The following is a 22,838-nucleotide window of genomic DNA, read 5'->3' as shown; positions in this document are numbered from 1 at the left end:
AACTTGAACCCTCTAAGGGCAGGGACAAAATTATTTTTGTTTTCCAGATTCCTAGAACAATGCCTTGGTCTGTAATAGCATTCAATAAACTTGTGTTGAATGGAACACACTTGTTTTAAGGACATGCCGAGAATTTATTACCACGTAACTTCCTAGAGTAAATAGGTCTTTCAGGTTATTTGTGCATCTACCCAAAGGTACTATTAAACTGTCAGCATGTTTTCCCCAGTTGGAATTAAATATTTTTTCTAGAGTTTTCTAGTTACCTTCCAGCAGAATTACGGAAACTTGGTACAAATGGTTTTGAGAGACATGAGTGCAGTCTTCAGCCAGATTCTTCTGTTCCAGGGGTCTTTGGGAGTCATCACCTGTAATTTGGTTTGGGGGGGGGGCTGGGTATATTCCCAAGTTCCCTTTTCCTAGAGTGATCAGATCATCAATCTCAGCCCCTGCTCCTGGGCCCCATTAATAACATGTGTCTCCTTCCCAGTTGAATCATAACCAGGAAAGCACTGCGTTTAGAAAAAAATATTAATCTGAAGGGACTTGAACGAATTAAAGCCTCTTGAAGAGAAGGAGGGGAGAGCATGGATTTTATAAGCCGATGGACGAAACTTTTAAAAAATATGAAATTGGGGGGTTGTAAGGACATTTTTAGTATCTTTCAAGGAGCAAGAAGAGAAGTGAGGAATTATTCCTAAAAATAATATCTGTCTTCAGGAACACAGAGCCTGCTGTGTATTTTCTAACTTTGGGGATTTGTTTTTCAGGCTTTGGAAGGGCGGGCGAGGTGCGGTAGTCTGGGCTGCACCACCAGAGTCTAACGAAGTGCGTGTCAGGGTTTTATAAGAGTTAAGTGGGAAATGCCTACAAAGAGAATTAGGACTTTTATTTTTGTTCTCATGAATAATTTAAATCTATTTCTTTAATGGTTCGATTCAGTGACTGCCCTTGGTAAACATTATTCTTCATGCTCTCGGGAGCACTTGTTCTATTACGTAAGGGTTAGCCTTTATACGTTAATTTTCAAAAGTCCTTCCAAGATGGTAAAAGAAAACACCTTTAAATACTCATTAAAATATTGAATAAAATATGTGTGTGTGTCTCAGATGTACACACCTGAGACATGTTTGCAATCAGTACACTCCATTAACATCTTGTTTCTGAGGATGCTGACATTTAGAGGGCGCTGGAGGTAGAGGGGACAGTGTTTGGGAAAGAAGCATCATATTCCTGTGACCTTCTTCGGTTCTTGTCTCCTGATCCTTTTGCCTGAATCGAGCATCATGGCCACGCCTCTGCCAGAAAACCAGAAGTTGAGAACGGCTGTATTGGGGGTACAAGGGCCCTGCCCTGGGCTTGTGGATGACGAATGTCAGCAGTGAGTTCTACAATGTCACAGGTTCCTGTAACACAAAGTTGGAACCTTAAATGTGTCTCACAAAGTAAATCCCAAGAGTGTAAAGTAGGTTAAGATGTGTAAATGCAAGACCGTGCAGTATATTATTGGACTGCCATTTTTATGGAAAATACTGGAACAGGGCTACACAGTATGGCTGACAGGATTGGTGAGGGGGCTACGGTAGGACCTCCGATGTGGCTCTCTGGTGCCTGGGACAGTGACTGTCCTTAGTTGTGAGGAGGAGGACCAGCCCTCTAACTCTAGCCTGACTCTCCCCACATTTGAGCAAATGAAAGCCTTGTCAAGAGTGGGGGACAGAGGGAGCTGTGAGGAATTCATGAGCTGGTGGAAGAAATATTAAAGGAGGCTTTAAGTACATTTTTAGAATTTTACAGTGGTCTTGCTTAATACACTTATAGGGCCTTCTGGCCACAGGTCGTGCTTGCTCTCTGCTCTGACATGTAGACCCTTCATCAATAAATATTTGTTTGGTTAATGAATTAATGAATTCTGAGAACAAGAAATTATATGAAAAGAATGATTTGGAGAGGAAGGGAAATTTTTGCACTTTGATTCTATTGCTACTCTTAGAATCAACTGGAGGATTTCAATCTGGAGACAAAGAATTGCCATTAGTGTACATAAAATGTGTGTGTGTGCATTTTTCTGGCGAGAATGGGCAAAGGCATTCAACAGATTCTCAAGGGGGTCCTTGTCAGCCAAAGATTCAGCTCCTCCTCTTGAATGAATGCCTCTTAAAATCTATATTTGAAATAATATCTAAATGTATGCCTGGCGTATAATAGGTACTCAGTAAGTGTTCTGTTCTCTTTTGTTAAATGTAAAATTGGGATGACATTCATACCTTTTTGGCTTGTACTTTACAGGGTTGTTTGAGGGATCTAGTGAACTATTGAGCATGTAAGGGCTTTCAGTCATTCAAGAGTCCTTTATCCAGGACCTACCAATCTTCAGACCCAGTTCTACATGCAGGAGATGCTATAATAAACAAAACAGATGTGGTCTCTCAGTTATGGGCTCAGAGTTCAGGTCACCATTCTTCGTGAACTTTAAAGTGCCAGACTCAGCAAGGTATGGAGGTAGACATGTTGCCACATGTCTGTTCAAGTACATTTTTATGATATGGCCACCCCTCTCTGCCTCCTCCCAGAAAAGGAAAAGTAAACCCTCATCCAGATGTCCTTGTCTGCACTGTCACACTGTACACAGTCGCTGTACTCTTGCGTACTCTTATGTAGACCTGGGCTCAAGTCCCATTTCCTGTTCTAACTAGCAGTGTCACCCTGGGCAAGTCATTTCCCTTTTCTGGTCCTCAGTTTCCTCATTGTTAAAATTATGGTGTTGGGCTCTGTGGTCCCTAATGTTCTCTGGTATCTGTCATGCATCCACATCGTGAACTCAGTGAGGGCCAGCTCCTTGTCTTTGTTGTCTCTGTATCCCCAGGGCCCAGCACAGTGCCTGGCATTCTGGGGCTCCATCTCTGTTCTTCTAGCATTCCCAGATCTAGCCAGAGTGGAAATAAACCTTTTTTTTTTTTTTTTTTAATGTGCATTTGACCTGAAAAGTCCAGGAAATAGTGTAGCAAGTGCCTTGGGTGGACAATAATAAGAGATGGGACTGAGCAGGTAATTAGGGCTATCAGGAAGGACCCAGGATTATGGTGATGGAGATGCTACAAAGGACTGTTTTTTTCAGGAACACCCTGAGAAAGAGGCTGAGCCCGGCCGCTGCTTCTTACTTCCCACCACAGAGATAAATGACCCTGAGTGGTGATCCAGCAGCTGCATGTGTGAGGCCTTCCCTCTTGCTTTTGTTGTATATTTTGCCGAAAAAAAAAATGGTGGGAGGGGTGAGGTTAATGCGTTGAGTGTGAGTAATTAGTCATTCAAACCATTGACATTTACAATGACAGGATTTGAGTGCCTACATTATTGTGCACTGCTCTAATAGTTTATCCCTGAAATTTTCTGCCTGTATAATGTTTCTTAAAATATATCACAGGAACATAAAAGATTTAATGCAGTGCTTTGTACAACCATTAGAGTTTGACGTCAACTGAACCTCCTCAATGCTCTATCCTGGTTGCTCACTGTAATTCTGTTCTTAATTGCCGTTCAGAAGAGGGAAGCAGGGCAAGTCAGGGGTTTGGAACCTGGTCAGCTGCAAAGTTGGCCATGTGACCCACACAGACTGTTTCGTGAAAGTACGTAGGCACACTTGAGTAACTGATATATTTATTTGCAATGAAAATTGTGTTGTTAGAATATCAAAGGCCTGGGGAAGGAAGTGTTCTGATCTTGCCGAGCCAGCCTCTGTGCTCATTGGAGGATGTGCTTCCCACTAACACACACGTTTACTGCTGGTCTGTTTCCCACGTTGAGATTACAAGTGTCCTTTCTTTAAGATGTATCGTGTAACCTTAAAATATTATAGTTTCATATTCTTGAGTTTGATATCTTTAGATCTTGGCAATTTCTCTTATTTTAATGTTTTAAAATCCTCTTGATTCACTTGTGTGTCAGATTTCATTCTGACATTTTACACTTCTGATTCGTTTTTTAAGCCTGTCTTGTATCCTGGGATGCATCATTAAGACCAATGAGGGGTCTTACTACATGATGTATATTAACACATTTGCAAGTGTTTCTCACCTTTAGAACTGTACATTTTTATTGAGCAAACTGTGTGTGCATGTGTGTGTTTTCACCAGTTCTTTCTGAGTACACAGAACGATAACCGTGTAGTGTGTGTGCAGAGCAAAGAGAGCTCCGTTGCCATAAGCCAAGAAAGACTTGACCTAATTTATAGGTTTGGTCGGTTGAGGTGGCTCAGTACCAAACGCTGCATCTCGTGGATGCTTTTCAGAGGTTGGGGCCCAATTAGGGTTGTCTGACCTACAGATGGGGCTCAACTCCAAGAGTCAGCATAATTTAGGAAATCCACATAAGGTGTAAGGAGATCAGAAAGCTGGTTGGGGAACCGAAATTACTCTGCTGTGGACTTGGTACTTCCTAGGCTTCTCTGGAGCAGGGAGACCTGTGAGATGTTCACGTGGACAAGTGCTGGCTTTGACCGCACACGTCTGTGAGGCGAGCATCCAGTGAACGAAAGATGAACCCGGCTCTCAGGTGACCTTTAATAGTCGTGGTCCCATAAAATCTCAGCACGCTTAGGTATGATTTACGTTCTTCTCTATACTCCATCATTAATGCCCCCAAAGCTGCCTTGGTGCAGGATATTTTCTAGGTGTTTGTGGGGCAGCCTTAAGAAGGGTAACCTGAGAAAGATGGGAGAGCGGGGAATGTGTTTCTCTAGATTGTGGGACTGGCTTGTTTGCCATTAAGTCAAAAGGTAGCTGTTGGGTAGCTCTCTGGTTCTGCCAGCCCAGCCTCCTGAAATGGATAAATTCTGTTTTTAAGTTGCTTATCAAGTTGGCAGGGCTCCTGGTGTTTGTTGCCTGGACACCTGACTCAGTGAAGCAACACAGCAAATGGAGACACTGCTTAGACCCAGGAGGCCCAACAGTTGGGCAGAACAGAAACCTGCCTCCCAGCCAGGAGCTGTGACGATGCTCTGCGACATCATCTCCATTAGCATGTGCCTCCCGTGGGCACGTCTCCCTCATGTTTTCTTGGGCAGAGCAGCTGAATAGGCTTTGTTTGGGTACAGCTTCTATCCGTGCCGAGAAGAGCTTGGTTTAAGATTCTTCTCAGAAACCCTTTGTTTTCTCCTTGCTGTCTGGACCAGCCTTCCAGAATCTCACAGTTGACCTGAATCCAAGAAGTTCTGAGGATGTGGTAAGCAGAGGCACTCAAGTTACTTACGTGATGGTCAAGAATCTTAGAAGCTCCTCACCTTCCTCAATCTGCCTTATTCCCTTGGCTGTTCTTGAGGCTTCTTTTTTTTTTTTTTTTTTTTGTCCCTTTTGGTTTCATTTCCCATTTGTGATCATTCAAAAAAGGAAACAATTAGAGTAACACCTACGTAGGGCATGATGAAGGATAATAGTCATAATGCCTCCAGGCATTCATTCGGAAGATAAACCTGCACCTGAGGCTTTATTCCAGTTTACAAAGAGGAAACTGAGGCGGAGTATTGCAGTAACCTGCCTGAGATCACATAGCTAATAAGTGGTAGAACTACAGTCTTAAGTCAGCTGTTGCCTTGACTAAAAACTTACTCCTGTTTTACTTTATCACTTCTGCTTCAGTAAGAAAATAAGCGAAAAACAAAACAAAACCAGAAATTCTCTGGGTATTGGTGAGGATGTGCAGCAACTGGAACTCTGATACTCTGCGGGTGGGAGTGTAAGTGGGTGCCACCATTTAAAAGAGATACTGACAGTGTCTACTAAACAGAACATACATACACTCTGACCCAAAAATAGACTCCCAAGAATATTCCCAACAGAAATGTGTATGTATGTAAACCGTGAGACATGTGCATAATGCTCCGAGCAGCTTTATCTATAATAGTTAAAAACTAGAAACAACCGAAGCGTTTATCAACAGAAGAGATAAATAAAATGTGATATTTTCATAATTTCGCAATGGAATTCCATACAGCAGCGGAGAAGAAAAACCTACCGCTGTATCTAACGACATGGATGACACCCAGACGTAACGTGTGAAAAGACATAAAAGAGTACATATGTGTGATTCCATGTGTATAATGTTCAAAAGCAGATAAAACTGCTCTACGGATTAGAAGTCAGTTACCTTTGGGGGGCGGTGTGAATGATGGAGGTAGGGACACAAGAAAGGCTTCTGGGATGCTAGTCATCTTCTATATATAGATCTGAAAAGTGATTACTCAGGTGTGAATCTTGTTCTCTTTGTAAATATTCTTTGAATTGTACCCTTAAGGTTTGCATGCTTTACTACATGTATATAAAAGTACTTATCCCCCCAAAATTCTCTCAACAGCCAAATGGTGATAATAATGGAAGCTGCTAGTTATCAGATGTCTGTTAAACCTTGCTTTCCATGTCTATGAGATGTAGAGAATATTAGGATATGACTCATTGCCTTCTTGTGAGGACTTAGTGAGAGAAATCACGTCGGACGATTGGTAGAATGACTTTAATAAATATGAATGATGGTGAATTACATTCCCGCCACTATTCAGGTGTTTTCTGTACATCATGTCACTACTTTGCAAAGCAGGTGGCGTTGTTCCCATTTTTCAAATGAGGAAAACTAAGGCTTCTAGTGTTTCAGTCCCTTCCCCAAGGTCACACAGCTAGTGAATGGCAAAACATGATTCCATTTCCAAAGAATTGATCAATGCAGAGGCGAGGGAAGTCCTATCATGAAGGACGAGTGAGAGATGGTGATAGCATAGAGTGGAAAAGTGGGACTGCTGGGCTGCATTTGGGACCAAGGAAACTGAGTGCAGCCCCAGACTCTGCCCCAGTTTCCCGTGATGACAGAATTCACTGGATGTCTCTGGAATTCATCTCAGACATGAGAGTTTTGAACTAGATTTTATTTCCTTAGGTGCCTTCTGGCTCTGCAATTTTGTGATTCTCTATGTTTGTCATGCCACACAGGACCTCTTCATAACCATGAGCTTACATCCGTTTTCCATGTAGAACGTTATTCCAGCTTCATCTTCTCAGTACTTTCCCTGAATCCCATCCTGTAAAGCAGGGCTCACTGCTCCCCTACTGTACGCCCATTGTCCTCCTGGGAGCCGTTTGCCTGTCTGTGTCCTCAGTAGACCGTAAGCTCCTTGAGGGTAGAGACTGAGATTTATTCATCTCTTTTGTCCCATGCATGCTGCCTGGAACAGTTCACACGTTTGTGGAAATCTTTGTTTAATTAACTATTTGAATCCAAATTTAATTTAAATTTAAACTATTTACTTTTTGAGTAAAGTATGAGAGGATAGCCTCGGGCTGTGCTGGACCTAAGGTGGAGACCTAGAGAGAACTCTTCCTTTATGTTTTTTATTTTATTAGAGGTCCAGGAGAAACAGTCACAGAGTGACTAGGGAGAAAAATCATTAGATGACTTTGTAGCTCCCCAGGATGTGCTCATGAAATCTGAAGTTTGATCAGTGCTTAAGTATCAGTGAAAATCTAAATAAACCCTTCCCATATGGAACGGCCCCACTTAATTTAATGTCATTTTACTTTATGAGATAGTTAATAAACAGGTACTGTATTTGATCTTGTGAGCGTAGCCCTCTATATTTAGTTTTTCAGCTTTAATGGAACTATAATTTTAATCATGATTATTACTTTACATTTTAATTATAATTTGGTGTGGCTTAAGTATACATTTCTGAGAGTGATTGTGTAATGAAAACAGGAATTAGCTTTTCATTAACAAAATAATGGGAGAGTTCCCACTGCATTCTAGTCTGTGTTCAAAATCTACAGGCTGGCCTAAAAATAGCGAGGGGAGTTTAACATTTTGGTTAAAAACATGCTTCTAAATTGGCTGTGTTCACAACCCAGTCTCGTCGCTCCATCTTGCTTTATCTTGTTCTCTTTCTTTTCAAAACATAAAATAAAATAAAATCTTGAAAGAGACTTGACTTGTGTCTTTAAGATTTAAGAGGCTTATTTTTATTATTTTTATTTTTATTTAGATAATTAGCACCATGGAGCCACAGGTGTCAAATGGCCCGACATCCAATACGAGCAATGGACCGTCCAGCAACAATAGAAACTGTCCTTCTCCCATGCAGACGGGGGCAGCCACAGACGACAGCAAAACCAACCTCATAGTCAACTATCTACCCCAGAACATGACCCAGGAGGAATTCAGGAGTCTCTTTGGGAGCATTGGTGAAATAGAATCCTGCAAACTCGTGAGAGACAAAATTACAGGTATGCTCTTCTTCAGTGTTCTGGGTTTAGGATTAGCAGCTACATGGCTCCATTAGATGTACAGACCTTAGCAGAAATGCACGCAGACGGGGAATGCATCTGAGTGTCTGCAGTGTGTATCCTGCTTTCAGTGAGGGCATGGGTACACAGTCATAAACTCACCCATGTGTGTACACAAAACCAGATTGCAGACTGGGAGGACTGGGAAGCAGAGGAGGATGTTGGAGCTTCCTTGGGCTTTACTTTTTGTGAAATAACCCTTTGGTTTTATCCCCTTTTCTTCTCAATCAGTCACCCCTTCCCTTTGTTCTATAGTTCTCCGTTCTGCCCTCTGCCCTCCCTGTACTCCACACTGATTTTTATCTATTCCTTTCTTCTCGAGCATTTGGTTTGTGTGTGTCCAGTGTTCTTCCATGTGTCTGAGGCAGTGTTTTAAAGCAGGGGGCATTGTGAACTTTGGAAGGAGATCACAACTGCCCATTGTCCCTGGGGAGAAATAGGCTCTAAGGGCAGCAGATTATTCTGGAATGTAACTACTCCGCAGTAGGAAGGAGAGGCTTAATGAGGAACTGCAGTTGAGGTATTTTATTTCGTTTTGTTTTGTTTTGTTTTGAAGATACTCTTTGAGAAGCCAGAGACTTTTTACTTGAAAGTAAAGCAATACCCAAACAACTTCAATACTTGAAATTTTTAGCTTCTGATTTTTTCCTCATCAACAACCATTTGTTGAGGACCTAATGTTTGCCAGACACGATCATTCTTTGGGGGTAACATTTCCCTGTAATGTTTCTGGAAGTGAGAAGATTCCCTCAGAAAACTGCTGGGCTACATCACGATGGCAATGCAGCCACTGCGCTGTGGCGTTTGGCTCCCAAAATCATTCACACCCAGCTGAGTGGCATTTTTCAGCATGGACTTCAGTTTCCCTTTTGCTGGACAGTTTAAGTGACAAGCAACTGGCCTAGGTTAGAAAAAGGAAACTCTATCGTTAAAATAGGAAGATACATCATCTTCAGTTTTCAGTCGGGGAATCCATGGTACATGTGTGCATGTTGCTATCTGTGCTCTCCAATTTTCTGCTTCACTTATAAATCTGCCTCCCATATAAATTAGACATTTTGCAAAATCATGAAACTAAAATAACTGTTGAAAATAAAAGTCACAGAACCCTCCAAACATAATTTCCTCATCTATAAAGTTGGAAAAGAATATTTATCTCAAAGGGCTTCTGGTGAGGATGAAATGAGAGACTGGATGTATTTACAGCACTGCCTAGCATAATGCCTCACGCCTAGTGGTCTCTCAGTAAATGGGAGATGTTGCTATTACAGAGACAGGTAGTGTGTTACAAGGAGAGCGGCTGAACAGAGAAATTTTATCAAGGTCTCCAAATAGGGCCAGGGCTTTGAGGATCTTATCTGAGAGCACTGGATCATCCATCCTTTCACAGAATTGCCTGCGCTCCCAGAAAGCCAATGTTTAGATTTCTGAATAATCTTTATATAATAGGATGATAATTCAAACAAAATTAAAACCAGTTAACCATATGATTCTTCCTCCCACTCCTGTATAGAAAATGTATTTTTGGTGGAGCCGTACCTTCTAAATAGGGACTCTGCCAGCTATATTAGTGAATATTATTAATCACCTTTTCAAAAGAATTCCCTTAGAATGGTAGTGAGATTTTTGAAAAGTACTGATTCATGGTGTTGTTCCTTGTTTTCTAAAGACACATGTTTAAACAAGCAGATTCCTTTACTGAAAGAATGCTAATTTGGTAGTTCACCGAGTGGATTTGAATAGGAGTGACAGCTTCGAAGACAGCCTTTAATTTGGTATACAAAACCAAAATTGTCAACTCTGGTTTGTTCAGCACCCTCTCCAGCACAAGCAGAGACATACAGTAGCATCTGAGCTTAAAGAAGAAGCTTATGGATTGAAAGCAGAAATATAATCCAGGCATAAATTTATAATTATGCATTTTTTTAAATTTCAGGCAAAAAAAAATTTTATTTGCAGAGAACTTATGGGAATGAGGCAAGGAAATATAGAGAGACCAGAGATATTTGCCCTCATTTGGTAGCAGTGTTTAATAAAAGTAGAACTTGTGGTTGTAAAGAGCGCTTATTAAATTCTTCATTTACACTACCTAATTAATTCTAGCATTTTAAATTAACAGTGAAACTGGTCCCTGCTGTACCATTCCATAGATGCAGCATATTTCCTCCATCCACCAGTTATTCAGGTTTAATTGACTACGCTAAAAGTCAGAGAGGGAGGGAGAGATAGGGCTGTGGGGAGGTGGGGAAGGAGTGAGGATCGCTCTAATGGAAGACCCTCTGAGGCCTACATTTGGTGGTAAATGATGATAACACGGTCTGGGAGAGGTGAAGTGTAACACCAGCCAAGTTGAAAGGCTGCGGCTGGTGGTTCAGAAGTCAGGGTGAATGACATCATAGGTATTTTTGTTGCCCTGATTTTTAACATCTCAGTCCCCCCTTTTCCTCCAACACCTCCTACAGATCTCAATACATCTCGATCCTGTGAAGTTTACAAGGAGTTCTAAATATCTAGTGGGAGGATTGGGGGGTGGGAAGTGGCGAAGAGATAAGAATTCAAGATTAAGATTTTCCAGCCCAAACCACTCCCTAAGAGAATGGATTCCCTTAGAAGGTTCTGGCTTATCAAATTGAGAGAAAGGAGACATTGGGAGGAAGAGAAGGAGAGAGACTTGTTATTGATGGTGTTGCATGTGGGCTGGGTTCCCTCGTGGCTGTCGGTTGTCAATGAAGGCTCCGTTTGAAAATACAGAGGAAATTTGGGCATGGACTTCAGTGTTTGGTGCTGAGGGCATAATTGTTATCATTTATCAAGTGCTTACTCTATGCTAAGTACTTGCTCAGCACCGGACATACCTTATTTGATTTAACACTGAGAACAGCCTCCGTTTTCTTAGATGAGGACACTGAAACTTTGTGAGGTCAAGTAACTTCTCCTGGCAGCACGGGTATTACCAGGTGGTGGAGCTGGGGTTCACCCCCAGATTGCTAAAGCATGATCTTACGTGGAAGTATGGGCAGGGTGCCTCTGCCAGTGTTGAGTGAAGACCCCTGCCTAACCCTCACCCCATAACCCAATGAAACATTGCAATCTTCTGAGTAGCAGTTGCTGGCCACCCTCTGGAACGTCTACCTAAAGTACCACGGCTTTCAACTAGGCTCCTGTGTATGACAGGAACCAAAGATAACAGTATTTATCATCCTCTGGGGATACAATTCAGCCTTCAGAGTAGAACCAAATTTACTGAAAGTGCCAGGTTTAAGATTCTGTTACAGTGCTTTTGGACATCTCTGTTACTTATCTTCTCAGAGATATTAGATTTTCTTTTTCCAATTGGAAAAGGACACTTATCAGGATAATCTAGGTACCAGGGAGAAAACATGTCTCCCAAGTTGCTTTTGTGTGCTGCCGTGATAGCACCGGAAGCCACATTCTTCCTTTCTCTCCTGCATCCACCTGCAGGCTCTGCCGCTGGAGAGAAAGGGAAGTACGTGGCCCGCACACTTTTGTGCAACCTAGAAACTCAGGCAAGAAAACATCAAACCCCCAGTAGAAATTATGTTATTCCCATGAACTGCAGAGAATTCAATTAATTTCTAATTTTTAATTTTGTGGCCCTTTTGTTTTTTCAAGCTTTGAGATTGCATTACAGATGCTCAGTATTTTAGGGGAAGAAACATGACTTAGGCAGGATACAGTTAGGTGGCTCAGGGGATGTCTTAAAGCCAGAAGAGCTGGAATGCTAAATTACATCTTAATAATTGTCTATCTTGTCATCACCCCTCTCCAAAAAGAATAGAGAAAGGAGGAAAAAAGTAACCAAAAAAAAAAAAAAAAATCCCCAGAACTAAATCCGTGTACAACAACAAACAGTTCGATCTGCCTATCTAGATTTCATGTTTACTCGCATCACAGCGATCAAAAATACTTATATTTTTACTTGATGTTAGGCTTCATGTGCCCATGCAGTGTAGTTCTTTTTTATCCATTTCAGGCCGGTAAGAGCTCTGAAGGGAAGGTTTTGAGGACAGAGTGGTCCAAACTGAACATTGCCCATTACAAAGCTGAATATAAGGAGTGACCTGGGTATGGAACAGACCGTAAGGACTGTAGATGGTTGATAAAGGGTGAGGTCTGTGTTAGCTGGAGTTGCTGGGAGAGGTTTGAAGACAGGGTTAGGATTTAGGTAGAGGGAAGGAAAGCAAAGGTATAGAGCTAAAATCCCAGTCTAAGAACAAAAGACTTTTTTATTCTTCCGTGCTCTGGACACAGGCAGGAGAGCTGGGCCATGCCTCTTTGGAAACAGCGACCTAACACGAAGCAGCGTTGCCAGCTGAAGTTAAGCAGACCAAGAAATGAAGCCGGTTAGAGTAGCACCCCAACAGGCAAAGACGGCATTTCCCAAACCTCATCTCTAGCCCATTCTTTCATTTTCTTTTTTCTTTCTAACACATGTCTTTGGCTTAATTAATGTTATCATTCAGTGGAAAAGAGAACAAGGCAAAAAAGACCCTTCACTACTGTGGCCATCAGGGTCTAATGCTTTGCCTCCCCTTTTCATATCTGGAATCACATCTCTAATTAAAGGAACCAACTCAGTTTTGATTTGGTGACACTGGGTAACTTCTGTTCTTTCTCGGATTTGTGAAAATGCAGTTAATCCTATGTGTCCCTCTCAGTAGGTAACATGTAGGACATGGACTATGGCAGTGCAAGGCCAGGAGGCATTGCATGGAATACAGTCTCTTGGGTTGAAGATGGAAAGGAGAGTCAGGGCTGTGGATTGCTTTAGGTTACCTCATATACTTTGAAGGAACTGGACTTATAGGGCACTGTGGGAATTTGATTGAATTTTACTTCTGAGGTAACTTTATAAAACAATAAAAGACCCTGAAAAATTCTAAAATACGAAAGTGCTTTTAATTCACTCCCGAAATGTGAATTCAGCCCTAAGGTGAGTTATTGGCGTACTTTCTTACATCATCTAGCAAAGACAAATAAAAATAATAGCAGCAACTTTTATATGTTTGTGTGTGCCTTGTGTGTGTTCTGGGCACTGCATTAGATGCTTTAAGCATAGTAGCTCATTTAAATAGTAAATTGGGATTTCTTGGAGACTCATGTAATAGCCAGTGTTTATTGTTCACTTACTATGTGCTAAGCTTTGTGCTGAGATCAGTAGGTGGAATTTCATGTAATCCTCAAGACGGTTATTTTACAGTTGAAGAAACTTGGATTTAGAAATGATTGAGTAATTAGTCCAAGGTGACTCCGCTTCCAAGTAGGGGAGCTGGGACTTGAACCCAGGACTGTCTAATTGTGAGTTGTCCAATTTATAGTTTATCTTTGACAGTTTCTCTAAAAATACTCAACTGACTTCTCCCCTTTGCAAACCAACTCAGCTTTTGTTACCTAGGGAATGAAAACTTTTAGTTCAGGGAAACCTAATTAGAGTTCAAAATCTTTTGTTTTGGAAAAGGGTATACTATGCATTAAAAAAATAAGAAGAACCAGTGGTTTTTTTAATTAAGCAGGTCACTGCCTACCTGAACGAGAAAGAACAGACTTAGAGTGGTTTTTAACTTCCGATTTTGTTTCTTCACAAAATACTCTTCACTGTGTTCACCTTTTCTTTCTTTTGCAAGCACTGTATTAAAATGGATGCTGTCTTAAAGTTAAGCATAGTTAAAACCCAGCCTCAATTGTGCATAATCCAAGAAAATCCCAAGATATTGATTAGCTAAATGAACTTTTCTACATGCACATCAGAGGGATATCCATTAGTGATGGGAAGGGTAGAGGAAATAGTAGCATTTATCAGCACATTCTGTTGCTGACTTTGAAAATGTGCTTGGTGCAGTGCAACGTGTCTCTTGAATTCAGAGGAAAATCAGGCAGATTTGCCTCTGTCATTTTATTTATCACCTCCCTGCAAGTCACCTTATATGTATTCCACAAAGAAGAATGAAAGAATTTTGATTCGTTGACTTGGGGAGGGAAATGGATTATTGTTGTTGTGAATGGAAAATACTTAGTTTGGAGAAGATTCGGCAGCCTAGTGGGGTTGCACAATGGGAGAATGGGGGTCTCCCTTATTAAGGAGAACTTGGAAAATGTCAGAATGTTAACTGCAGACAGTAAACCATGTAATTATTGTGCCTCTTACACACCCATCAGCGGCAATCAGAGACCTCCTGTCTTTTCTAATTAGGATAGGTTGGCAACTGAGTGGAGCTGTGAAGTTTAGAATTTTTACAGGTACATTCTGCTTCTTTCGACATAATTCTTTTCCCAGGATGGCAGTAGTCAGGATTGCAGACCAGATATGGTTTCCTTTTGCCCCCTGGCTGCCTTCCCCTTCATCTTCCCTTCCATATCAGATGGTTCTGTTCAGAAAGTCTGCAGTCTTTCTGTTAACCTGCTTCCAAACTCAGATAACCATAGGAAAGTATTCTCACATCCCAGGAGAGATGTCTCAAAGGATTTTTACCTAGGATGTGAATCAGGCCTGGGTATTTTAAGGATTTTCTATTTCTGTACTTTAGCTGACTGTTTGGTTCGTAGGACCAATTCCCTGTTCACCTGGCCTCCCCTCCTTCCCCCAGTACATACATACACACCCCACACACACTCCCTCCCTCCATCCCTCCCCCCTTCTCTGTGTGACCTGGTTGATTGAAACTAGGAACTAAGGAAGAAGGTAATGTCAAGCTGAAATTTCCACACATTATCTAAAAATGTAATTCATCAGCTTCAGGGTAGGAGGAAAGTGCTTTCTGAAATGTGTTAATGGGAAATTCATTTTTTTCTTGTCTTCTGGGAGGTGTGGCAGGGTGATTTCTTTTTTCAGTCTGCCTCCCCCCACCCCATTCCACATCTCCCTTACTGCTCTTAACTGATGAACTCTGTATCTGTCTTTATTCCTTGTAAAAACTAAAGATCTTTAAGTTGCCTTTTTATTTTTTCTACAGTCCCCAAATTGAGCTTTGATGGGAGAAGATATTTCTAGTTTGGAGAGAAGATAAAATTCAGATAGAGACCATATATTTGTATAAGGCTTTTACATTTGTAAAACATTTTCAATCAGCCAACAGTATTTATTTAGTGTCTACTCTCTCAGACCAAATAAACATTATTCCCTTTCCCTCTCTCCTCTTAAATTCTGTATCAGAGTCTGTGAGGAAGCCAGAGAGGATAAGACACAGTTTGTGCCCCCATGTTGCTGCTAGCAGGGCAGCGATGGGGGAAGCCAAGACGCATTTGGGGGCCCTGCAGCAGCCTGCAGGTCTGGAAGGAGCTGGGATACACAGCACTAGACATCCACCTTTGCTGTTTTGTGGAGGGTTTTGTTTTGTTTTTCACCAAGGTCCAAATTCACCCTTCCTAACCTTAGCTATTAGTTTTATTAGCACAGAAGACTCATAACAATCAGTGAAGTTGGAGTTTTGGTGGAATGCCTGCTGTGTGTCAGCTACAGGGTTAGGCACTTTATTGTATGTTATTTCATCGAAGCTTTATGTCAGTTATGTATGATCAGTGCTATTATCCCCATTTTATAGATAAGGAAGCCAAGACTTAGAATCAGCTGGAGAGTTGTGACTGCAAAGTCTGCAGTCTTTCTGTTAACCTTATCAGTCTGCCTCTGTTGAATGAATATGAAGACATCAATTATGGGTGTTCAAAGGAGAAACAGATGACAGTGGGCTGGGGATCTCGGAACAAGTGTCAAATAGGAGTGAGCCTTAATCTCGGTAGAGAGCAGGTCGTGGGAGACTGGTCCATGAAGAGGAAGCAGCTGAGCTAAGTTTCAGAGACCTCTTCAAGGGATAGTGAATGGAACAGGCAAGACCATTCTGTGGGTAAGCATTACTGCCCCCTTTGTGTTGACGAAATAACGGAAACTCTGAACGGTTACGTAAGTTATCCAAGGTCACAGCTAATAAGAGGTGGGGCTGAGATTTGAACCCCAAGTTTGTCAGACTCCAAAGTCTGTGTTTTTCTATTTTGCTAATAAATAACCCGACCTGACACAGAAGGAGGTGGACAATTTGCAGACTCCCTATGGCGTCTATGATTTGAGAATCATTGTTTCTCTTGCTGAGGTCAGGTACATGGTCTCTCACTGACTCTCTTTCCACCTGCTTCAGTTTCTTGCTGATGTCTAAGTTTGGCTTTCAGCTTGGCCTGTGTTTTGTAGTTGGACATCTGGTGATATGTGAGGTCCCATTACCATTGAGTGGATACAGCTAGTTAGGGTAATTACTCTAATTCCTAGGGCTGCTGGTGGAATTTCTCATCACAAACATCTTGAATTGGATTAAATCATTTTATTGGTGGTATGGCATAAAATGTATACTTAATAATCCCCAATACTTGCCATTCATGTTTGTTTTCAAAGGCTTTTACTTTCAGTACTTCCTCTGACCCTTTTGAAATAGCCAATATGGACAATGTATACTCGCTTTACAAATGAGGCCGGTGCAGCCCAAGGAAGACTTGAGTCAAGAGCACTTGGCTTCCCATTTTCCTTGCTCTTTGTTCTTCCCTTTTTTCTTTTCTTTGCTTGCTGCTGTCCTGGCTCCTCTTTTTGCCTTTTTATTTACTTACATGCCATTTGATTGAAAAAGGATTTGAATTGGCTTTATAGGGTAATATGGAAGACAGCTAGAATTAAAATAGCTATGGATTTTTTAAAAAGCAAGGTAGAGCAAACTGTGTGTAGAATGCATGGTAAAAGGAGAACTAGAATGAAAATTAAATTAAATGTGGCTAGGTGACTTGTCCGAGAAGTAACACACCACCTAGCCCAAGTGTTCTTTACATCAAGGAAAAATAGATGGTGACAACCTTGATCCCATTCTCAAGTGGTGACCAGGATCCCAGCCCTACCCCTCTGCCCCCCACACTCACATTATCGCACAGACCTCTGTGGAGACACTTGCCAGCTGTGCATAATACAGGGTGGGATATGAAACCTGAAATCACATACATAGAGTTTTCCCTTCCTCATCTTTCTTGCTTGAACCCATGTTGGATTGATTGACATGTTTTTTTCTGGCCAGGGCAGGCAGTGACAGAGAGAAGATGCCTAGTGGAGTACCTGTCTTCACTGTTTTTGTAAATGCTGTGCCAAAGGGGGTGTTCTGAATTGGGCCTTCTTGCTCGCGGCCGTGAACTGGGGTATTACTGGCTTCTGGGTCTCTTCAGTCTTCCCTGTCCCCTCAAACCCTGAGTCTGGGCACAGAGGCGCTCCACTCTTCTGCTTGCATCTCCCTGGTAAGGCTTCCTACAGTGAGTTCTGGCAGGTTCCCCATTGCCCCAGACTCTGAGCTGGACAGCAAACAGGAAAATCAAATGTTACTCTCACTTCCTGGTCCTGATCCCACAAACTGGAACTGGTCCTCAGCCACCTTTTCTCTTCCCAGTGCCCCTTGCCAGTCAGTGGAGCTTTCCCAATGAGGTGGACCACACTCTAGGTACAAAAGAAAGTGAGCACGACTGCAGTGTGCCACACCCCCCCCCCACATACACACACACACACACACACACACACACACACACACACACACAGAGCCCCCAAATGCTTCCTTGTCAGAAATACCAGACACAGTGCAGTGAACTAACCAGCAGTGAGACAGACATCAGTGAGAGTCCTGCACCATCCCCCAGCCCCCCTGACCACACACTGAATAGGTATGTGCCTGGCCTTGCGTTAGTCACTCTGTCCCTGTGGACCTCCATTTTCTCGGCACACAGTACGAAGACAGATCCTTACCTTACCTTCCTTGCATGGTACCTGGCATGCAAACCAGCTGGTTTGCAACCTTGCAACCTTGCAAAACACAGGTTGTAAACTGAAGCAACCTATAAATGGGAGGGGCCCCTTGTGTCTTCCTTCTTCTCACCAAGTGTCCTACCCCTGGGCCTACAGATGGAGAAGGAGAGAGGAAAGGAAAAGTCGAGATCTGTCTGTTCCTGGTTCAGTCCTCAGTTATGTAATTCCAAGGAGGAAGTAGGAGCTGCCATATGAGAAGGCCGGAGAGTGGAATGGGACCTCACATTTATTAAGCACTGCTGGACGCCAGTTGCTTTATGTTTGTTAGCTCATTTAATCCTGATCACAACCCCAAGAGGTAACAGCAGCCCCGTTCTTTAGATGAGGAAACCAAAGCTCATGCTGTTTGAAGTGCCTGACCACACTGTCTGTGTACCCCTGTCTGTCTGACCACATGCTGCTGCCACTGGGAACAAGAGACCTGCACAGAGAGGGCTCTTCGCGTTCTTGCTGCTTCATCCTGAATCGTGCGTGCGGCTGTGTAGGATGTATTCCAGCAAACTTCAGAAATAGCTGCAGTAATAATGAACAGCAGTTTTTGTGGTTCTGGAAGATTGTAAATGAAAGCCTTTAGTTCAATATTTGAAAATGCCAGGATGGTTTCTGAGATTGTTTTTAAAATCAAACCACCGGGGCGCCTGGGTGGCACAGCAGTTAAGCGTCTGCCTTCGGCTCAGGGCGTGATCCTGGCGTTCTGGGATCGAGCCCCACATCAGGCTCTTCCGCTATGAGCCTGCTTCTTCCTCTCCCACTCCCCCTGCTTGTGTTCCCTCTCTCATTGGCTGTCTCTATCTCTGTCGAATAAATAAATAAAATCTTTTAAATAAATAAATAAATAAATAAATAAATAAATAAATAAATAAAATCAAGCCACCTTTATGAGTGGCAATGTGATAAAATGGAAGGATCCAGCAAGTTCTCATTCTAGCTATGGGACTTCCAGTGGATCGAACCATTCTGTGCCTCCGATTGTTGCACATAAAATGGGGATAATAGCACTGGCTCTTTCCACCTGACTGTGTGTCGACATGAGATGAGCTGCTAATGTGTTGTAAGTCTTTAAAGTGCTATACCAATTCAGGCTATTACTATGGTCACCTAGAAGATAGGACGTTATAAGCAGGGGATTTATGAGGGTAAAGCAAATACCAAACCCCTTGTGATAAGCTAGTTTTGCTTTCTAGTCTGCTTTCCAGATGTTTTGTTCAGTTATCCGCGTACATCTCAACAAAAGCTGATTAACTCTCTCAGACATCAGTGTCTAACTGTTATTAATGCTCAGGCTGATCAAATTACAATGCCACAGATCCTACTTGTGCTGTTAATATTAGATTTTGGATTCCGGTCTATAATGAATGATTTTTCCTCCGTGCATTGGAAAAATTGGTTAGCAGGGTTCATAAGAAAGTTTAATTAGCAGGCTGTTTGTGAAAATAGTGGTTGTGAGTCATCGTTCAGAATGAACTAACGTTGCTGAATTTGTTCTCCTGTTCCTTGAGCAGCCACGTAGGAACCTCGGGTTTGGGAAGCTGGTGTCTGCATGCTGCCCGCTTGAACTGCCCGTGTAACGAACTAATGACAAAAACAGCACATTTTAAATCCCAGAGAGGAAGAGGAGGTGTAGGGTATTTGTGTATTTGTGTGTGTGTGTGTGTGTGTGTGTGTGTGTCTTCCCAGACAGATATTCCCAGGGAATATCGTGCACCTACTAAAATCTGGAACTGTGCTAGGCAGGATAGCCCAGTAATGAAGAGCTAGACTGCTTGTGTTAGCATCCTGGCCTTACTAGTTACTAGCTGTGTAACAGGCAAATCCTTACCCTCTCTGTGCCTCAGTTTTCTCATTTGTAAAATGGGGATATTGATAGGATTACTGTGAGCATCAGTACATACAAAACACTCAGAACAGCACCTGGTGTATAGTAATATAATACTTACAGCAGTTCTGTGAGGTGTAATAATAATTAGCCCTATTTTACAGGTGAGGAAACAGGCTCAGAAAAGTTACGTAACTTGTCCAAGGTCACACAACTTCTTTCTTTTTTTTAAGATTTTATTTATTTGAGAGAAAGAGCACACAAGCAGGGGGAGGGTCAGAGGAAGAGGGACAAGCAGGCTCCCTACTGAGCAGGGAGCCCGATGCAGGGCTCCATCCCAGGACCTGGGATCACGACCTGAACCGAAGGCAGCCGCTTAACCAACTGAGCCACCCAAGCACCCCCAAGGTCATACAACTTCTAAGTGTCAGAGCAAGATTGAACCCATGTTTGTTTGTCTCTCTTTTCATCTGCAGTACGATGTTGGCTCCCAGGCTCATGTGCCGAGTTAGGTAAGCGTAGATAACGTGCAGGTGTGTACCTGTGTGTGTGCTCCTGCTTGGGTGTCCATACAGCCCCACACAATTGTGTTTTGTTTTTTCCTTGGGTCTTTGGTTCTCCACATGAAACTCCGTGAGTGATTGCATGCTGACCACTGACACAACGTGAGCTAGAAATCAGACCTGTATGACTTGTACCAACATGAAAATACGTCTTCAGATGTCTGACCCCCTCCCCACTATGCATCTCGGTCCTGTGTCTGGATTATCCCAGAAGCAAGTCTGTGTGATGTCTTCTAAGACACAGAATCATAGGCTGTTACAGTGAAAAGAGACCCTAGATGTGTTCTCTGGCTTGGTTTCCTTTCTTCTGTGGGCCCCTCTAGCATCTCAGGAACTATAGCTCAGAGCACAGGCCCAGAACCCCCAGCTCAGGGCAATTATATCCTGAGGAAGTGTTCAGTCCTGTTTCAAAGAGTAATGGTCATTTGGGAATCTCATCTAAAAGTCACTCCCAAAGGTATTTAATAGGTAATATGTTTATTTAAAAGAGGTTTTGTGACCAAATGAGTTTGGGGAAACTGAAGTGTACCAAGTTAAAACGGGGTCTCTTTTTATCACTACTTCTTTGAGTCTGTGTTAATGTGCATTATAAATCTTAAAAGGAAGGGTATGATAAGTAACCTTCCTCTTGGAACCTTTATTCTCCAGCATTTTATGGACTTCTGTTCTAAGCCAGTTCGGAGGGATGGCGTTCCATTAGGGATACGTTTGCAGGTAGAAGGGAAGGGGGCAGTTTGGGACAGTTCCTACCTGATGAGCTCATTCTTTTGTTAAGAAAGAGGTGGGGTCCTCTTTTGCACATGGGTAGGCAAGTGGAAGCCTGGTGTCCTAGAAAAGTCTTACTAGCTCCCAAGAGAAACTGGATATGGCACCAACGCAGCCCCAGCACATATTAGGCATTTTTGTTGAAAGTCACTGAGCATGTTCTGGGCACAATTTAAATCATGAGTTCATTTGGCTTTCTGTTAGGGTGACATTTCATTTTCCATTGCCCAAAAGAGCCAAGCCATGGAAGGTGTTTACATTTTGTGATTCTCACACACATTCCCGGGCGTTCCTTCATTTTCACCTCTCCCAGGTACTTGACTCAGTGTAACGAGGCTGGTCATAGTGGCACGGTATAGCCATTCTCTGAGAAGCCCTTAGCTTTAAAAAAAAAAAAAATCAGAGAAGATGGCTTCCCTCCTTCATTCCTACTCTACGGACCCATTTCTGCGTGAGTCCTTTGTTCTTGGTTTTTATTTCTTGGTTTTTTCTTATTGATGAAAAGGGAAAATGTGGTTTCTTTCTTGTTTCTTTTCTTTTTCATGGATCTGGGGAATTTCTCTTTTAACATTGGTTGGAAACGAACATGGTCATGAGCTTCCTGTCTGTACTTTACTATCAGTGAACTCCTTGATGGTAGGGATGGGGTGCTAACCTCCACATTTCACTCTTAGTGGTAAGTCCAAGGCCAGAGATCCCCAAGCCCATTTCAGAAATGACAGACTGATAAAGATTCTCAAAGTCCTTCTCCAGCTCACACCTGATGTCCTAACTTCTCTCTGCACAGACAAGTTATTTATCTCACCTCCTTCATCGAGAGCCATGAATTTTCTTTTACTTTGGATAGAGACAGTTTTAATAGATTTATATTCAGTTAATATTTATGAAGCATCTACCTTGTGCCAGGCCCTCTCACATACTTTATCTCATTTAATCTAAATCCCAACATGATATCAGGAGCCTCTCTACACATGCTTTATACAAACAGTGTCTGATGGGAGTTTTGGAAGCTGTTGTCTTTAGTGTTAAGCACAGCACTTCCTTTCACCCACAGACATTTCACCCACAGACAGTCTCATTTTGCCCGAAGGCTAATTACAGTGTATGTAATTAGTACTAACCTGATAACTTTTTCTACCTCTTCTTCCTTTGTTGCTAGACCGTTGTCTAACATCGGCTGCGTTTCTGGAATCACCTGTTGGTGCACATCCATTCTGGGTGGCAAGTCTTGTCTGTCTGATATCCAAACCTTTTGTTTTATGTGAGAGCAAGCCAACCAAGAATTAAGAATTCTGGTTCATTTCTCTGGCTAGCTGGGAGTTTGCCAAAATCCTCCTCTTTTTGTTTCAATGCTCGTTAAAAATATGTTTGAATGTTTGACTGTTCTTTCCTGTCTGTAGGAATATTCTGCACATAATTTAATTGAATGTTGCTTCGATTAAGAACCTTTCATTGCCCCAGGGTCATCAGTCTGAACACTTCCCTTTGTGTGATGGATGCAGAGGGTGCGGTGGTTGTCGCTGAGGTTTCTATTATCC

The 22,838-nt window shown here is 42.3% G+C and overlaps 1 protein-coding gene across 2 annotated transcripts in view; it reads left to right on the top strand.

Annotated features, from left to right (window-relative positions):
* Positions 1-22,838, top strand: part of ELAVL4 (ELAV like RNA binding protein 4) — an 88,867-nt gene that overhangs the window by 29,882 nt on the left and 36,147 nt on the right. For both annotated transcript variants that reach the window (XM_008699229.2, XM_008699230.2), the window contains one exon: positions 8,021-8,261. In XM_008699229.2, coding sequence (XP_008697451.1) covers positions 8,021-8,261 — 241 coding nt within the window. Of the gene's footprint in view, positions 1-8,020; positions 8,262-22,838 lie in introns of those variants that run through there.

Source organism: Ursus maritimus, unplaced genomic scaffold (assembly GCF_017311325.1).
Source record: "Ursus maritimus isolate PB19 unplaced genomic scaffold, ASM1731132v1 scaffold_12, whole genome shotgun sequence".
Lineage (NCBI taxonomy): Eukaryota > Metazoa > Chordata > Mammalia > Carnivora > Ursidae > Ursus > Ursus maritimus.
This window is presented reverse-complemented; position numbering and strand designations above follow the sequence as displayed.